The following is a 16,116-nucleotide window of genomic DNA, read 5'->3' on the forward strand; positions in this document are numbered from 1 at the left end:
CGAGCTCCGTCAAAAGCTGTAGAAAAGACGCCACATGAGATGTGGACTGGAAAGGTTCCAAAGTTGTCTTTTCTCAAAGTCTGGGGTTGCGATGTTTATGTAAAGCGTTTACAAGGAGATAAACTAGCACCAAGATCAGACAAGTGTCTCTTCGTCGGTTATCCGAAAGAGACAAAGGGGTATTACTTCTACAACCCGTCAGAGAACAAAGTGTTTGTTGCTCGTGATGGTGTCTTCCTTGAAAAGGAGTTCCTTTCCAAGAAGACAAGTGGGAGAAATATAGAGATCGAAGAGGTTCGATCTGAGCAACAAACTGACACCGTTGCACCGATGTCAGAAGTCGCGATTCCTAACTATTATGAGCCGATAGAAGAGGAAAGAGGGGATGAGATGGTAGATCTCGGAGATCCTCCCGCGCAGAGCGAATGTGATTCGCAGGAGAACCCTCAAGGAGTTGAGAGTGTCTCACCTGTTGTTCAAGCCCCGCGTAGGTCCGCAAGGCTGATTGAGTTGTCTCAACGACAAGAGTTGTTGTTGGTAGAGGATAACGAACCCAGCACCTACGAAGAAGCTATGACGAGCCCAGACTCCGAAAAATGGCTGGGAGCCATGAAATCCGAAATGGAATCCATGTCTGAGAATCAAGTTTGGAACTTGGTTGATTTGCCCGATGGAGTAAAACCCATAGGATGCAAATGGATTTTCAAGATGAAAACAGACAAGGATGGAAACGTGAGCGTTTTCAAAGCTAGACTGGTGGCAAAAGGTTACAGACAAGTCCAGGGTATAGACTACGAAGAAACCTTTTCCCCTGTCGCGATGCTTAAGTCCATTAGGATTATTCTAGCAATTGCAGCTCATTATGATTATGAGATTTGGCAAATGGATGTCAAAACCGCCTTCCTGAACGGTAAACTGGAAGAGGATGTGTACATGACACAGCCTGAGGGTTTTGAGGATTCCGGGAATGCTGGAAAGGTTTGCAAGCTTCAAAGGTCCATCTACGGGTTGAAGCAAGCAAGTCGGAGCTGGAATCTTCGATTCGACGAGAAAATCAAAGAGTTTGGTTTTCTGAAGAATGAAGAGGAATCTTGTGTATACAAGAAGGTTAGTGGGAGCAACCTAGTTTTCTTGGTCCTGTATGTGGATGACATACTGATCGTTGGAAATAACATTCCTATGCTTGACTCCGTGAAAGAGTGGCTTAGGAAGTGTTTTTCAATGAAAGACCTAGGAGATGCAGAATATATATTGGGCATCAAGATCTATAGAGATAGATCGAGGAGGATGATTGGACTTAGTCAAGAGACTTATATAGATAAGGTTCTTGGGAGGTTCAAGATGGAAGACTCTAAGAGAGGATTCCTACCCATGACACATGGTACGACGCTTAGCAAGACTCAGTGTCCCCGAGATCCTGATGAGCTAGCACACATGAAAAAGGTGCCTTATGCTTCGGCAATAGGATCTATCATGTACGCCATGGTCTGCACTCGCCCAGACGTCTCATATGCTTTGAGTATGTGTAGTCGTTACCAATCTAATCCAGGGGAGAAACACTGGACCGCAGCCAAAAATATCCTGAAGTACTTGAGAAGGACTAAGGATCACTTTTTGGTGTATGGCGGGAAAGAGGAACTAATCGTGGAAGGCCATGTGGATGCGAGCTTCCAAACAGACAGAGATGATTTCCGATCGCAGTCGGGATATGTCTTTTGTCTAAACGGAGGAGCAGTAAGCTGGAAGAGCTCAAAGCAGACTACTGTAGCAGACTCTACTACGGAAGCAGAATACCTTGCCGCTTCGGAAGCAGCGAAGGAAGGAGTTTGGATAAAGAAGTTTATCTCCGAACTTGGTGTAGTTCCTAGCATAGAGAATGGGGTTACTCTATATTGTGACAACAATGGAGCTATCGCCCAGGCTAAGGAACCAAGGGCACACCAGAAATCCAAACATATCCTAAGGAAGTACCACGTGATTAGGGAAATCACTGAGCGAAAGGATGTGGTCATTTGCAAAGTCGATACGGACGACAACGTTGCCGATCCGTTAACTAAACCACTGCCTCAGCCCAAGTATGAGAGTCATAGAAGGGGCATAGGTATAAAGCGCATCGATGAATGGCTTTAGGTTGTAATTGGATTAATGAAAAAGGGTTTTTCATGTAATCAATTAGCTACATTCAATAAAAAGAAATAAAGAGTTTATTTCTGTCGTTAAATAATGGTTTAGTGTTTAATGACGGTCCAAAATAATGAGGAATTCCAGGTGGGTTTATCAGATACGTGATCTGGTGAATGGAACCCCACTAAGTGAACGTGGAATAGATTCATTATTAAGTCCCTAGTCCAGGTCATTGCATGGACAACAATGACTTAAGAAGGCTAGCATGGGAATTGACTGATAGCGCAGTTCCATGGGCTATAGGAATATAGTATTTAAGTCAATTACATGGATGTAGATTGGGGAATCTACATTGGATTAACCCAAAGATGAGAGTTTTTCCAAGGAGTTGGAAAAGGCGTCACAAACTCTCATAGGCAAGATTGGAGAGATTCCGTAAACATGAGTGCTCCACTCATCTTATGTAAGGAATGTCGAGCTTTGGTACTGTCAAACGCCGCGCCGTAAAAGGAGGTTATAAAGGCAGCATACTGGGGGAGACAGGATAGACATGAAGTTAAGTGGGAGTACAAGACTGGATGATGTCCTCCTATTAAGTTAGGGATAAGTATCTCCGGGCCACTTGAGGAGAAGCAACTGGAAATGTGTGGCCACACTCAAATGGATTAAGAGTTAATCATTTGGTTTGACAGTTGTTCTCTGGATCAAGAAAGTCTGAAACGTGTGACGTATCAGATGGGATACTAAGCGACATGGGAATCGAGCATTGCACTTGTTCTAAGTACAAGTGGGAGACTGAAGGATTTATTCGTTCGGTCTGAAGGAGATGTCCTTCCGAAGGAGTGTCCTTCGACCAAGGTGGCAATGCGATCAATTTGTCAGTTAGGATAACGATGACCGCACGTAAAGATCATCCAGTCCGGTCCAATTAGGGGTCGTAATGCTTTGCTAGAAGCCAACTACGATCATCGGATCAAGGAGTTGATTCGAGGCTAACATAGACCGGATCCTACAACGGGTTACACATAAGAGTGGTAACTTGATCGGAGAGTATTGACTAGATGGGAACTGGCTTAAGTTGGATGGGATTCAACCGGGAAGGCCAAAAGGGTCCGAATGGAGATTCGGGACAAGATAGAAAGGAGGCTCTTTGGGCCGGCCATGAGATGGCCGACCAGAGTAAGTGGGCCGGCCATATAAGGCCCATAGTGGGCTGCCCTGGCCGGCCACACTTAAGGGGATTATCAAAATACCCCAAAAAGGGTATTTTGGTAATTATCTTTTCTGTGACCCAGAAAATAGAAAACCTAATCTGAATGAGATTCTAATTAGGGTTTGTCTATATATAGGGTCAGTTGAGAACAGAAAAGGGGTGGATTTTTCTCTAAGGAAAATTATACAGCTCTCTCTCTCTCTGAATATACAGCTATTGGAGAGAGAGGAATATAGAGAAAAAGTTCCCATTCTATCAATCTAGTCAAGAAGAAGAGTTCTTCTCAACCTTCTATTAAGTCCTAGCAGTCTGAAAGGAAGGGAGATCAAGTCTATTCACTCGGTGTCTCAAGTAGAGGAGCTACAGTTGGAGCTCTCGATCTTTGCATGCGATTGGAATGGTTCGAGGGAAAAACGCGTTAAGGTATTTATCCCTCTCTAGTTCATTGATTAGTTTATGCATATAGGTCCTGGGCAATCTAGTGTTAAACATGAGATGTTTGAGATTCCGCTTACAACACTAGGTAGTGTATGAGATACACAAAACCCTACACTTTGTATCTAGGGCAATTTTCAAACAACCTTAAGCTTAATTGCCCAAACTTTCTAAGTTCAGAGAAAAACGAGTGAAAGTGGGAGCTAGCCGAATTTTGTATTTAGGATTTCTATTGATTTTTGTCTATCAAATTAGTTTAGGTTTAGCTTTTTGAATCTCTTTATTTGGTGTTTGAAGTTGATTTTTATGGTTTTCAATTATTTTGGAAAAAATTCTAAAGAGAGAAAGTATAAATTGATCAATTATGGGACAATTTTGCTAGCGTTTATACATTGTTTTCTTCATAATTGGACTCATAGACAATAATGGAAAGAGAATCTGCTATTATTTAGATGTGTAATCATACTTCTTAGTTACTTATTTTGCTAGGGTTTATGTCGAGTTTGTGAAGCTTTGCAAACTGGTTTGCATTGCTTTCTATTCTTGTTTGCAATAAGGTTTGCAGAGGTTTGCAATCCCGTTTGCAGAGCTTTGTAGTCCCGTTTGCACTGCTTTGCAATCTGGTTTGCCTTGCAATGACTTTTTTTTAGCTTTGCAAATTGGAAACCTGGTTTGCCTTACAAAGCTTTGCTATCTGGTTTGCATAACTTTGCAACGCTTTGCAATCTGGTTTGCACTCCTTTGTAATGACTTTGCAATCTGGTTTGCACTGCTTTGGAATAAGGTCAGTTTTGTCTTTTCCTTATATTGCATAATATACATAAATGCCACAGGGAGCTGAAGCATATAAAAAGTTGATAAATCTTTTTTAACCAAAGACCAAATTTTTTAAGAAGTTTTGGCCAAAATTCCAGTGATGTAATGCAACCAAGAAAAACTAATAAAACTACAAAATAAGATAAAAACTTATTTTTATTAAAATAACATAAAATCTAAAAACTAATTAACTTACAAAAAATCTGAAACAAAAGAATCTAAAATAGCACAAAAATATATAAAACAACTTAAAGAAAATGAAAATACTTTGGAATTCAGTTAACTCACGGACGATGTTCATTAGTTTATTAGATATTAACCTTAACTAACACTCAGAGTTATCCCATGCTCCCATTTGCAAAATGATATTAAGTCGTGCTTCCAAACGAACACTTGATATACATTTGTGCCGCTAAGAAAGTAACCCTAAACGAAAACTATATTTTGGGAAATGAAGGTAAATATGTCAATACGTATATGGAACTAATGTTATAGCTAGGAATTATACTAAACAATAGATTTGTACTTGTGGCTTGTAGGTAGCTGTATTTTAGCTGATAAATTGACAATTCAAAATCAAGAGCACGAAAGTCCAGTCTTAAAATCACATATCTTGAACTCAAAAATGATACTGAGCTCCGCTTAATGTAGAGACCAATTTTCACTTTAAGAAGGTCTCAAGATATGCGAGATATGTGAAAAGGTAAAACCTCGATGAATAGAACAACACAAACTAAAATAAAGAACACAATGGTTTACGTGGTTCGGTCGGAGGATCACGACCTACATCCACGGAGAAAGTCATTCGTGGCTGATTTATATTATCTCCACAATCGTGGGATTGATTGGTTACAGACTCGAAGACTCAATGCAACTCAACTCAATATAAAATACATAGAGGTCACTTCTATTTATAGAGTGATTCGGGTATCTTCCTAGGACTCTATCTAGGATAAGTATAAATAATATCTTCGTATATCTTGGACGGTTGATACGGATATCTACGGATCTCAATTCATCTCGATTCATTTCGATCTTTATACTCTAACAAGATACGTACGTAACAATTCAAAATATTAAGCGTTCTTCGCCCGCTATTTGAGTTTGGACTCAATCATACATTTTGTAGTGTGGTTGAATGTGAATTGTTAACAATATAGAACTCGTGTTCTCTTATTCTTTATTCTTTAGCTCATTTGACGCCCCACCTACTTGATGTATACAAGCTTCTTTTTTCATCAAGGACCCAAGTTAGGTGAAGTTTCAATTTGAAAGAACTAGGACAAGACTAGAAGGGAAAAATACATACGTAAATTGATTGTATTGAGTAGCAAAGGGACCGTTTGAGAGACCCGCAATTGTAGTTCAATTGGTATTTACAACGAGGAAAATCCTATCTAGTTAATATTAATGAAATTAAGAATCCGATTAACGAACGCAATTAGAAAGAACGTTTAGGTACATTATGACTAATCCGTGATGCTTAAAAGTCAAACAACGCGTAAAATTTCAGTAATCATGAAAGATTAGAACTAGTGACCAGTAAACAATATCCTACATTAATTGAACTATTCATCAAAGTTAACTTAGGCAGTACTACTTGTAACAAAAATAGAAGATATGACTATTTGCTTTGTTGCTTTTCTCCATATGGGCTTTGACATGACTTGGATGATATTGTGACATTCTTGTCACCACTCACCACATGATTGGTTATAGGATTCTTTCTATATATCACATCAACTATTGGTCCTGTTTTTTCACTAATTCCTCTCACTGTTTTTATGTTGTTATGTTTTTATTCATGTTAAAATCCTCATAGAATTTTATTGAGATTCAGAAGGAACAACCAAGATATATCTTGTAATAGTTAGAGAGTTTTATCTTGTAAATAGTTTATTTCATGAGGGAGTAAGAATTCCATTTTGAATGAGACAAGATATTCGGTGGAAATCGACCGATATCTATATAATGTTTCATCTAGTTGGGACTTGGGAGTGTTACGTAAGTTATAATTTCCCCGAGTCTGTCTCAGTCTGAAAGAAGAAGATTTGAAAATAAAAACTAGGTGTTTATGTGAAAATGACGAAGCCGTTAGCAACAATCATTTATTGTTTCGTACTGCCAGAGCTCTTTAATTTCAAATTTAGTGTTTAGTTGCACATCAAATATAAAGATTAGGAAGATTCGATATCTGACTTGCACAGTTACAACCCATATATAGATGAAAATAGAAGGAAATATGTTACACTCGGGTGACCAGAAAAGTTCAGGTAGAGCTAGTCTGAGTGATACAGGGATCAAACATCCCATAACAAGATTGCAAGAGTAGTCTCTATAAGCTTTTCATAAATTACACGTTTTGAAGGTAGTTTTTCTCAGATTTTATATAGTGCGATAAATTTGTTAAGTTGTCATTGACGAATAATCAATGAAATGAGTGGTCCGTGTTATGACGAAGAACAAGCAATCAATAAAAGTAATAGAGAAAGTAAACAATCACACAAAATACAAAATATTTACGCGATTCGGTTTTTTAAACCTACTCCACGATGAACAACGGCACAACGACTATGAATGAAGAACAAGTTATAAAGATATCTCTACGGTTTCAGATCATATAGTTAACTGGAAACCCTAATTCTACTGCCTCTTCTTCTAATTCCGAAAGATACATGGATGCCCTTTATAAACACAAGTCTTGCCTTGCAGCCCTGTTTCGTCCGCCCTGAAGATCAGCCCCCGACCTATCTAAACGGTCTAAAACATTTCGTTTTCGTGGGTCGTAAATCTAGTTAGATATTGACCCATATTCAAGACACTTTATAGTTGAGAATCCACTCCTAATTAATCTGAAGATGGAGTTCTATGGTGGTGGTGAGGTGGTCTGTGATACGTGGTGTCTTGCCCATCATAGCAAGAAAAACCTAATTTAGTTTCGAGGTCATTCAATTGTTTCCAAGAAGGGAACATATAGAGACTACTGTGCTAGTAGGTTATATCCTGCATTTTAGCAAACAGCAGTAGAAAGTTGTATCTGGTACTGGATACAAATGCAAAATCAATGTGGTTTAAATTATCATAGAGATGACCGATTCTCGAATAGTTTTATAACCCATAAAGTTACGAAAGTAAACATGTACTAACATCAGACAATCAATCCGCTTTGTTACCCATAGAACTATCTTTGTATCTAATTTATTCTAGTATATAGTAACAGAAGATGTCGTTCTACTAAGGAAATCAGGTGTTGAATTTGAATTGCTCAAATTAGAGGCCATAAACGCATCTCTGCTACTGAGGATGTAAGAAAGATGGTCGATCGTCAAGTTTCTTCCGTAGGCTATTGGTTACTTCTATAGGTCTGGCAGATATGTAGTACGTTTTATTATCCGACCTAGTAGGAAGCCAATATTGGAGATGTCATACATTTTTATACAGGTAAAATGGTTGATTTTGATAGTTGTAGTAAGGACTAAGGACCAGATTGTTTGTTAAAGATATTGTCCGTGGAAAGAATTTTTTTTTTCTTAAAGATATACTTCGGTCTGAAAAACGTCAAACGCTCTCAACGTTCTCACAGGGTATCCCTTCTTGTTTTGTATAATTGTGGCTTGCTGTACTTGGCCTGTGAAATTCCGAATAAATCCAGTTTGGTCTTCTATAATAAGCCCCTTCTATGGGTACAACTTGCAGAATGTTAGCACTAGAGAAGGGGCTCCTGAATGTGAATTTGTCAATGGATCTTGATACTAAGTTGGAATCCATGTTATTGGTATGGGAAAATGGAGGCACATTGTCTCGGAATAGAACCTCAAGAAGTTGGCGCCTACAGGCTTCTAGATTAAGGCAATGGATCATTTGTAGGTAATGAGCGGAGCAATCTTTCGGTACCCTTTTCTCCTCACTGCCGCATCAATGCTCTTCATCTATTGAATGGTTAAAAACAAAGTCGCTGATAACGGGTTCTCTTCTGCTTTGGAATTAGACAAGTCAAAAGAATCATCGAATGCTAACTTGACAATGGGACCCTTCACAAACTACTGCTAATGAAGATGCAAAAGATATCAATGGAGTAAGTCTTAACATTATTTTACAGAGCTCTGTTTCTTCATTCAAAATGTGTCTACATAATCTAGAACAATATGGTTGAGCAGGCAGTTATAGCCGACTTTACGTATGTAGAGTCGAAACCAATTGAGTATGAGCATTAGTGGCTGCAAATTCTCTTCTGAGGATTCTGGAATGTTCTAGAGTATATGTCTTTGTAGCTCAGGTATATGCAGCTGCTAGTTGAAGGCTCTTTGCCACCTAAATCGACCAAAGGAAGCTTCCAAGCATTTATCTGTTGATATATCTGAAGAGCCGTTCTTGATGGTAAGGCCTCGTTGGCTCTTAGGTTCTATGTAAAAAGCACTTACAAGTGGAGGAAAATTATGCATAAAATAAAAATACTTTCCAGCAGACAATCATAAACATAGTTGATGAAGCATTTTCACCACCGTGGGCACAAACGATTATGACTTATGAGAGTTAATACGAAAATATATACAAGAAGATCTAGTCATATATATATATATAATCGAAGCATGAATGACGAGGTTGACTGGTCATGTAAACTCATCTGGATTTTTTTAACACAGATTTGGAACCCAAGGAGGAAGGCAGGAAAAAAGAAGTGTCATCAGAAATTGGAAAATATCAAGCATCAAAATCATCGATTTTAAGCCAGTCGTTAGATTCCTCACCTTCTGAATCTTTTTCCTTGGAAGTTGGCCGAACAGCAGTTTTACCGCTAGCTCCATTATCAGAATTTTCACTTAATTGAACCCATTCATTAGATTCGCTTCGTGAAGAAGAATCATCCCGTGTTTTCTGCAATTGACTTGACCTTGTTGCTGTAGTTGAGACATCTTTATCGTCGTCATCATCATCATCTTCAAGATCACTGAATGAAACATCCTCATCGTTTTCAAGCTGTTTCTGGGGTTGAAAAGAGGTTTTTGTTTCAACTTCTTCTTCCTCTAACCACTGATCAATATTCTCTTGTTCATCAACATTTTCTTGATTTGCTGAATCATTCCTATTCTCGGGCAAAAGTTCCTCGTGTTGAATATCCTTGTTCTCTTCTTCTCTGTTACTCAGATTCCGGCTTGATTCGGGCTCATCATCAACATTAGAGGTAGAGTTCTGCAATGTTGTATTATTCTTGTTTTGTAGGTTTTGCAATAGAACATTCCTTGCTTCGACAACCTGCAAATAATAAACTTCGTTTAGATTCACATTCTTTAGTTCATTACCCGTGAAACACTAAATGAGACAATAGTGTGTGCTTCAAAACTTAGAATATCAGAATATTCTCACTCTAAATATTGACATGCCTAAAACACTGACCTCCCAACGACCCAACCTCAAAGATACCCTGTAATTTTTGTGGAAAATAACTCCCCATACCAGTAAAATAACAATTATGTGTAAAAACAGCTTGACACTGGAGAACTCTTTTCTCGAATGCGAGTAGAAAACCCTCTCTTATCTCACCAAGAACACTTCAAGATTTTGGAGAAATTCCAAAAGCTCGAGTGCTCAACCAACTGCTGATAGAAGTGATATGTCCAACAAAACTCTCACAAACTTGGAACAGTAAAGGATACCCAAACCCTCGCCATCCAGAAACTACTAGGTGATGCATATGATATGGTTGATATTGAGTAAAAATCACGTATCTTAATGTTTCCGACGACTCGAACTGTCAGAGAAAACTATTAACTAAACATGTACGAGGATCTGTTGGCTTAAGAAGATTTAAGCTCACATATCTAACAACATTATACGTATATCGTACACCACAGTATAAATTTAGATGAAGTTGACAACTTTGTTTTGATGAATCAGAAAATCCCAAGAGCCTATGTAAATCATAGAGACATTATTTAGATGAAACTGGTTGCTATACTAGTATTCTTAACTAACTCACTCGATTCACAAATCTATGCACAGAAAGAAGGAAAAACATCGGCCACAATATAAATGAATAGAAGACCATCTTCATCTATTGACCTAGATAAACTCATATAAGCGGTATATGTTTTGGGTGAACATTGCCAGTGAACAAACTATGGAAACAGCAAAAGAGAATATCTAAATAATATAGGTTCCTTACTTCAGGAGTTGATAAAAGCTTTGCGTCATCCTCATTTAACCTTGGATGTAGCAGAATGAAATATATCATCCAATATCGACCTTCAGTCATGTGACTCGGACAAAGTTTAAATCGAAGATCAGCTAAACTTGGAATAAATTGTTCTATAGCTGAAGAATGCTCCTGTTGTGCATCGGACATATCAAAATCTGCAAAACCAAGTTCCAAAACTCACAACAGATATTGCGCATATGTTTCGACATGCTTAATAGTTCAAATCTGATGAAAAATCAAAACAACTTCGTGAACACCCTCCTATAGTCCTATTGGAAAATAAGATATGGAAATGGTGAAACATGTATGAGAAGTTTATTAGAGCAATTACAATGAATTTGCCGCATATTAACTGAAACAGTGAAACTAATATAGTATTTAACTGATGATTAGGCAATATTACTCATATGCTACAGGAATTAGACAATTAGTCTAAGAAATACAAATCTATATAGGATTTCTGAGGAAGAGTTTCAGAAACCTAACAATAGCCAACAGTTAATATAAAACCCTAATAACTAATAACCCCAATTTACTGTGAAATTCAGAATGTACATTCTGCACCAAGGAAGCTTCCAAGGTGCTGCACTTCCACTTCTTTGGGGCCGGCCAGGGACTTGCACGTACTGAGCTTCCCCAGCAGCTCGCACACCTTCGGGGATGCTTCCCCAAGTGCCGGGCATAGGCGGGGGAATTTTCGATTTTTTGGTCTGGGTCCCTCTTCGGGTTTCCCAGGTCGGGGGTGAGTTCGGCAACTCTTGGAAGCTTCCCATTCACCCCGGTGTCAAGCTTTGCCCTTGGGATGTCATATGTCTGTCTTATGTGCTTCAATTCACAGCTATGAAGATTTATAGTCATAACCCTAAACCTAAAAAAGTACCCAAATCATGAAATCAATAAAGGAATAGCAAAAAGTACTAATTGATTTTAATAGAGGGAAAGTTAAAAAAGAGAAATTGGATCACCATTAATATCCAGTGACAATGGGAAATTAAGCCAATATTCAGGTCGATTGGACATCTCAAGTACGAAATCAAGTATCTCTTCATTAACTCCAGCAATTCCTTCTGGAAATTCATCATCATCATCATATTCTTGTTCTTCTTCGTCTTCTTCAGGAAACTGAAGTAAATTGGTAGCTAACCTAGAGATCTTATCAACAGCTTTAGTGGTAGAAAGAATAGAAAGACCAGATTTAAAACTACCACTAATTTCAGCAAAATCTTTTCGAATACCAACTAGGGTTTGTGAAGATGAATCGGTGGAATCAACATCAATAGAATCAGTTGTAGATGAAGATGATGAAACATCAGGTGGTGGAGCTAAGAATGAAGCAACTCCCCATAGTTGACGACCAAATGATTTTCCAATCATTGATAAATTATCTTTTACACCGCCATGGGAGGAGGGACTAGTATCTTCTTGTTGATTTTGAAGATGATGTTTTTTTTCTTCTTCTTCTGAGAGATCTTCTTCTTCGTTATCTGATTCAGGTATGAAGGTTTTAGAGAGAGAAGAAAGCCAAGACATTTTTCTAGGGTTTTCTATGTGTTTAGAGAGAGAGTGACAAAGAGAGATCTTAACAAGAAGAAGAAAGAAGAAGATGGAGATTATGACGACTGATTTTAAGTGATGAGTTTGTTTCTGAGGAATACAGAATTGAAGGTATAGATATTTCCACCCAACTGAAAATAAACGATTGTTTTTTCCTGGGGGAAGTTCTAAAAACACTTCTATAAGTATCAAAAGCGCCTCCTTTAAAGCAAATCTGGGAGGAATTTGTGCTGGAAAGAGGCGCGTTTAATACTTATTAGGTGATTGATTGATGGGGAAAATCTTTCACTAAAAGAAAAAAAAGAAGCATTATTAGTGACAAGAGAATCTTCTTTAGGAACATCTTCACCCAGTTAAAGCAACTCCAATGTAGGGGGGGGAGTACAAGTAGCTACGGGGTTTGCTATGACTTTTTACTACCGTCCGACCGTTACCGAGGCTTTTGCCCCAGCCCCAACCCACATGCTCCAACCCGGGAGCCCCGGGGCTGGGAGCCCGGGCTGGGTGCTCCCTGGCTCCCAAATGGGAGCCCGGGCTGGGTGCTCCCTGGCTCCCAAATGGGAGCCCGGGCTGGGGGCTCCAGCCCCAATAATATTCCCGTTGGGAGCTCCCAACGGGAATATTGGGGTGGATCCCCTTTAAAAGGGGATCCACCCCAATTTAAGAAAAAGGGGATCCACCCCAATTTTTTTTTTAAATCTCATTCTCTCTCTTTCTCTCTCTCTCTCTCTTTTATCTCTCTCTCTCTATTTCATCTCCTCTCTCTATCAATTTCTCCTCCATCAATTTTTTTTTTCAATGGATCCAAATGCCAATTTGCATAATTTAGGCTATATGGAAATGTTGAACTCCGATTTCAATTATGTCGATGAAGTTAATTTATCCAATGATGGGATCGAAGAAAGGGTCGAAGAAAGTCTTGATTGTAATGAAACGCCAATGTCGTCGGTTTCTAGTAAGCGTTATACTAATGATGATGATATTGTGCTCGTTCATGCTTATTTGCATATTGCCACCGATGCGATTATTGGTAATGATCAAAGAGCGGGTACTTTTTGGAGCAAAATTGCCGAACACTTCAACGAACGTACAAATCAAAATCGTGTACCAAAAGGTCTTAAATGTCGTTGGGGCGAAATTAACAAGCAATGCGCAAAGTTTTGTGGGTATTTGGCATTGTTGCAAAGGAACCCAGAAAGCGGAGAAAATGATAATGATCGGGTAATTACTCTTATTACATTTTGACAACATTATGATTTATTTTTGACACATATTTGAAATTTTAAAATTTTATTTTTGTAGATAAAATCCGCAATGGCGATGTTTAAACAAAACGACAACAAAGAATTTAAGTTCGAACATTGTTATAAAATTTTGAAAGACCATCCCAAATGGTCATTAAATTTATCTCAATCTTCGTCACACAAAAGAAAAATTCTTTTGACCAAGACGAAGGATCTCCCTCAATAACCCAACAAAGACCACTTGGAAGAAAAGCAAGCAAGGAGGCTAGAGATAAATCCAAAGGTAGTGAAATTTCCGCGGTGCTTGAATTTTGGAAAGAGAAAATGGAGAAACAAGATAGTAGAGATAAACTTATCAATGGAAGTATGCTCCTTCAAGAGAAACAAATAGACTACAAACATAAAGAATTAGAGGTGGAAGCAAAAAAATTAGACGTGCAATTAGATAACAACAAGGTTGAACGGATGAAAATGGGGATAGACTTGGCGGGCAAAGATACTTCAAAAATGGATCCCGAACAACTTGCTATTCATAGGATATTGCTCTCAAATTGGCAAAAGGAAAATCTATGAATTTTAGTTGATTTGATTATGTATGACTTTTAGTTGTTTTGATTATGTATGAATTTTAGTTGTTTTGGTTATGTATGAATTTTAGTTGTTTTGATTATGTATGAATTTTAGTTGTTTTTGATTAAACCCGGAATTTATGTATTTTTTTTAAATAACACTTCATTGATTGAAAACCAAATACATAATAACTTCCTACAAACACATAATCGAAATACATAATAACTCCCTACAAACACATAATCGAAATACATAAAAACAAGTAAAATAACGGAAATAGTTCCGTTTAGTCGTTGCGATCTTTAGTATTCCACAAGTGTTGTACAAGATCTGCCCTTAATCGTGTATGCAAATCTTTGCTTGTAACTCGACCAAGACGATTGAACATTTCTTCATTTCCCCCAACAACCACTTCTTCTGGAATTCTTCCATCAAAATCATTAGTCGCATTAGGTCCTTCATCTTCGATTATCATGTTATGCAATATAATACATGCCTTCATGATATCACCTAGTGTTTCTACATCCCAAAGACGTACCGGTTCTCGGATGATAGCAAAACGAGCTTGCAATACACCAAAGGCTCGTTCAACATCTTTTCTTACCGATTCTTGACGTCTCGTAAAATATTGTTCTTGCGGAGTTAACGGATTTTTTATGCTTTTAACAAAACAACCCCATTGTGGATATATCCTATCAGCGGGATAATAACCCGTATCATGTTGGTTACCATTAATCTCAAAATTAACAGTTGGAGCCTTACCTGTGGCAATTGCATCGAACACCGGAGAACGCTCCAACACATTGATGTCATTCAATGATCCAGGCAACCCAAAAAATGCATGCCAAATCCAAAGATCCGACGATGCAACAACTTCTAGTATGACTGTTGGATTATGGCAATGGCCAGTATACTGTCCGTGCCATGAGGTCGGACAATTTTTTCACGCCCAATGCATACAATCTATACTACCGAGCATTCCAGGAAATCCTTGTTTTTCACCAAGTGTTAAAAGCCTACAAATATCAGATTCATTAGGAGACCTTAAGTAACGAGGGCCAAACACATTGACGATCGTTGATACAAATTCTCATAGTGAATCGATTGTAGTCGTCTTTCCAAGTCGAAGGTATTCGTCAATTGCATCTGCTGGTGTCGCATAAGCAAGCATTCTCAAAGCCGCAGTTATCTTTTGATGTGGCGATAAACCCATTCTGCCGAAGGCGTCTGGCTCTTGTGCAAAATAGTGATTATGAGCAACCAACGTATTTAGGATATGAAGAAATAAATCACGACTCATGCGATATCGATTTCGGAATGTAGCAGCATCATAAAGTGGATTCTCAACAAAATAGTCACGCATCAGTCGTTCATGACCCTCTTTTCTGTTACGATTTATCGTACGATGACCCGGAATAGAACCAACATGACGAGAACGTGGTCGTTGATCCCTTTCTTGTAACTCTTCTAGATAAAATCCAAATAAAAGTTCATCATCCTCCCTGTCTTCTAACTAATGTTGAATGATCAAATTTGCTAACTCATAACTATCATCCATTGAAGGGAGAGAGAAGATGGAAAGAATGTAGAAAGAAAATGTAGAGAATATAGAAACAAGATGTAGAAAACTTAATGGGTAAGTGGTTGTATTTATAGGTGAACAAAAAGTAAAAAAATTCGAAATTCAAATTCCCCCCAAAATTTTTGTAAAATTTGAAATTCAAATTCCCCCTAAATTTTGGTAAATTTTGAAATTCAAATTTCCCCCAAAATTTTGGTAAAATTTGAAATTTCAAATATTAGAGCCAAAATTTAATGGGTGAAAATTAAAACACAAACCTCACACACTTACACCACACATGTACAAAATTTAGATTTGGGAGCCCAACATTAGAGTTGCTCTAAGCCCCGTGGCTCCCAAAATTGGGAGCCCGAGCCCCACATTGGAGTTGCCCTTACTGGGT

The 16,116-nt window shown here is 38.2% G+C and overlaps 1 protein-coding gene across 1 annotated transcript; it reads right to left on the reverse strand.

Moving 5' to 3' along the window:
• Nucleotides 1-9,025: 9,025 nt before the first annotated feature.
• LOC147537193 (uncharacterized) lies at nt 9,026-12,658 on the reverse strand. The gene is made up of 3 exons (XM_086642667.1): nt 11,750-12,658; nt 10,752-10,939; nt 9,026-9,841 (listed from the first exon to the last, which is right to left on the reverse strand). Exons 1-3 carry the CDS (start codon nt 12,312-12,314, stop codon nt 9,290-9,292), a joined length of 1,305 nt encoding a protein of 434 aa, XP_086498793.1. The 5' UTR covers nt 12,315-12,658; the 3' UTR covers nt 9,026-9,289.
• Nucleotides 12,659-16,116: the final 3,458 nt, after the last annotated feature.

This window comes from Eschscholzia californica, unplaced genomic scaffold, assembly GCF_041429995.1.
Source record: "Eschscholzia californica isolate CP2 unplaced genomic scaffold, dmEscCali1.0.p SCAF_5, whole genome shotgun sequence".
Lineage (NCBI taxonomy): Eukaryota > Viridiplantae > Streptophyta > Magnoliopsida > Ranunculales > Papaveraceae > Eschscholzia > Eschscholzia californica.

Bases quoted from the DNA above. Each gene is read 5' to 3' on its own strand.
- LOC147537193 (XM_086642667.1), bottom strand. From the start codon at position 12,314: ATGTCTTGGCTTTCTTCTCTCTCTAAAACCTTCATACCTGAATCAGAT. The intron at 10,940-11,749 runs GTGATCCAATTT...TTGGTTTTGCAG, and splicing joins ATTGTCACTGGATATTAATG to ATTTTGATATGTCCGATGCA. The intron at 9,842-10,751 runs GTAAGGAACCTA...TATTATTTGCAG, and splicing joins AGCTTTTATCAACTCCTGAA to GTTGTCGAAGCAAGGAATGT.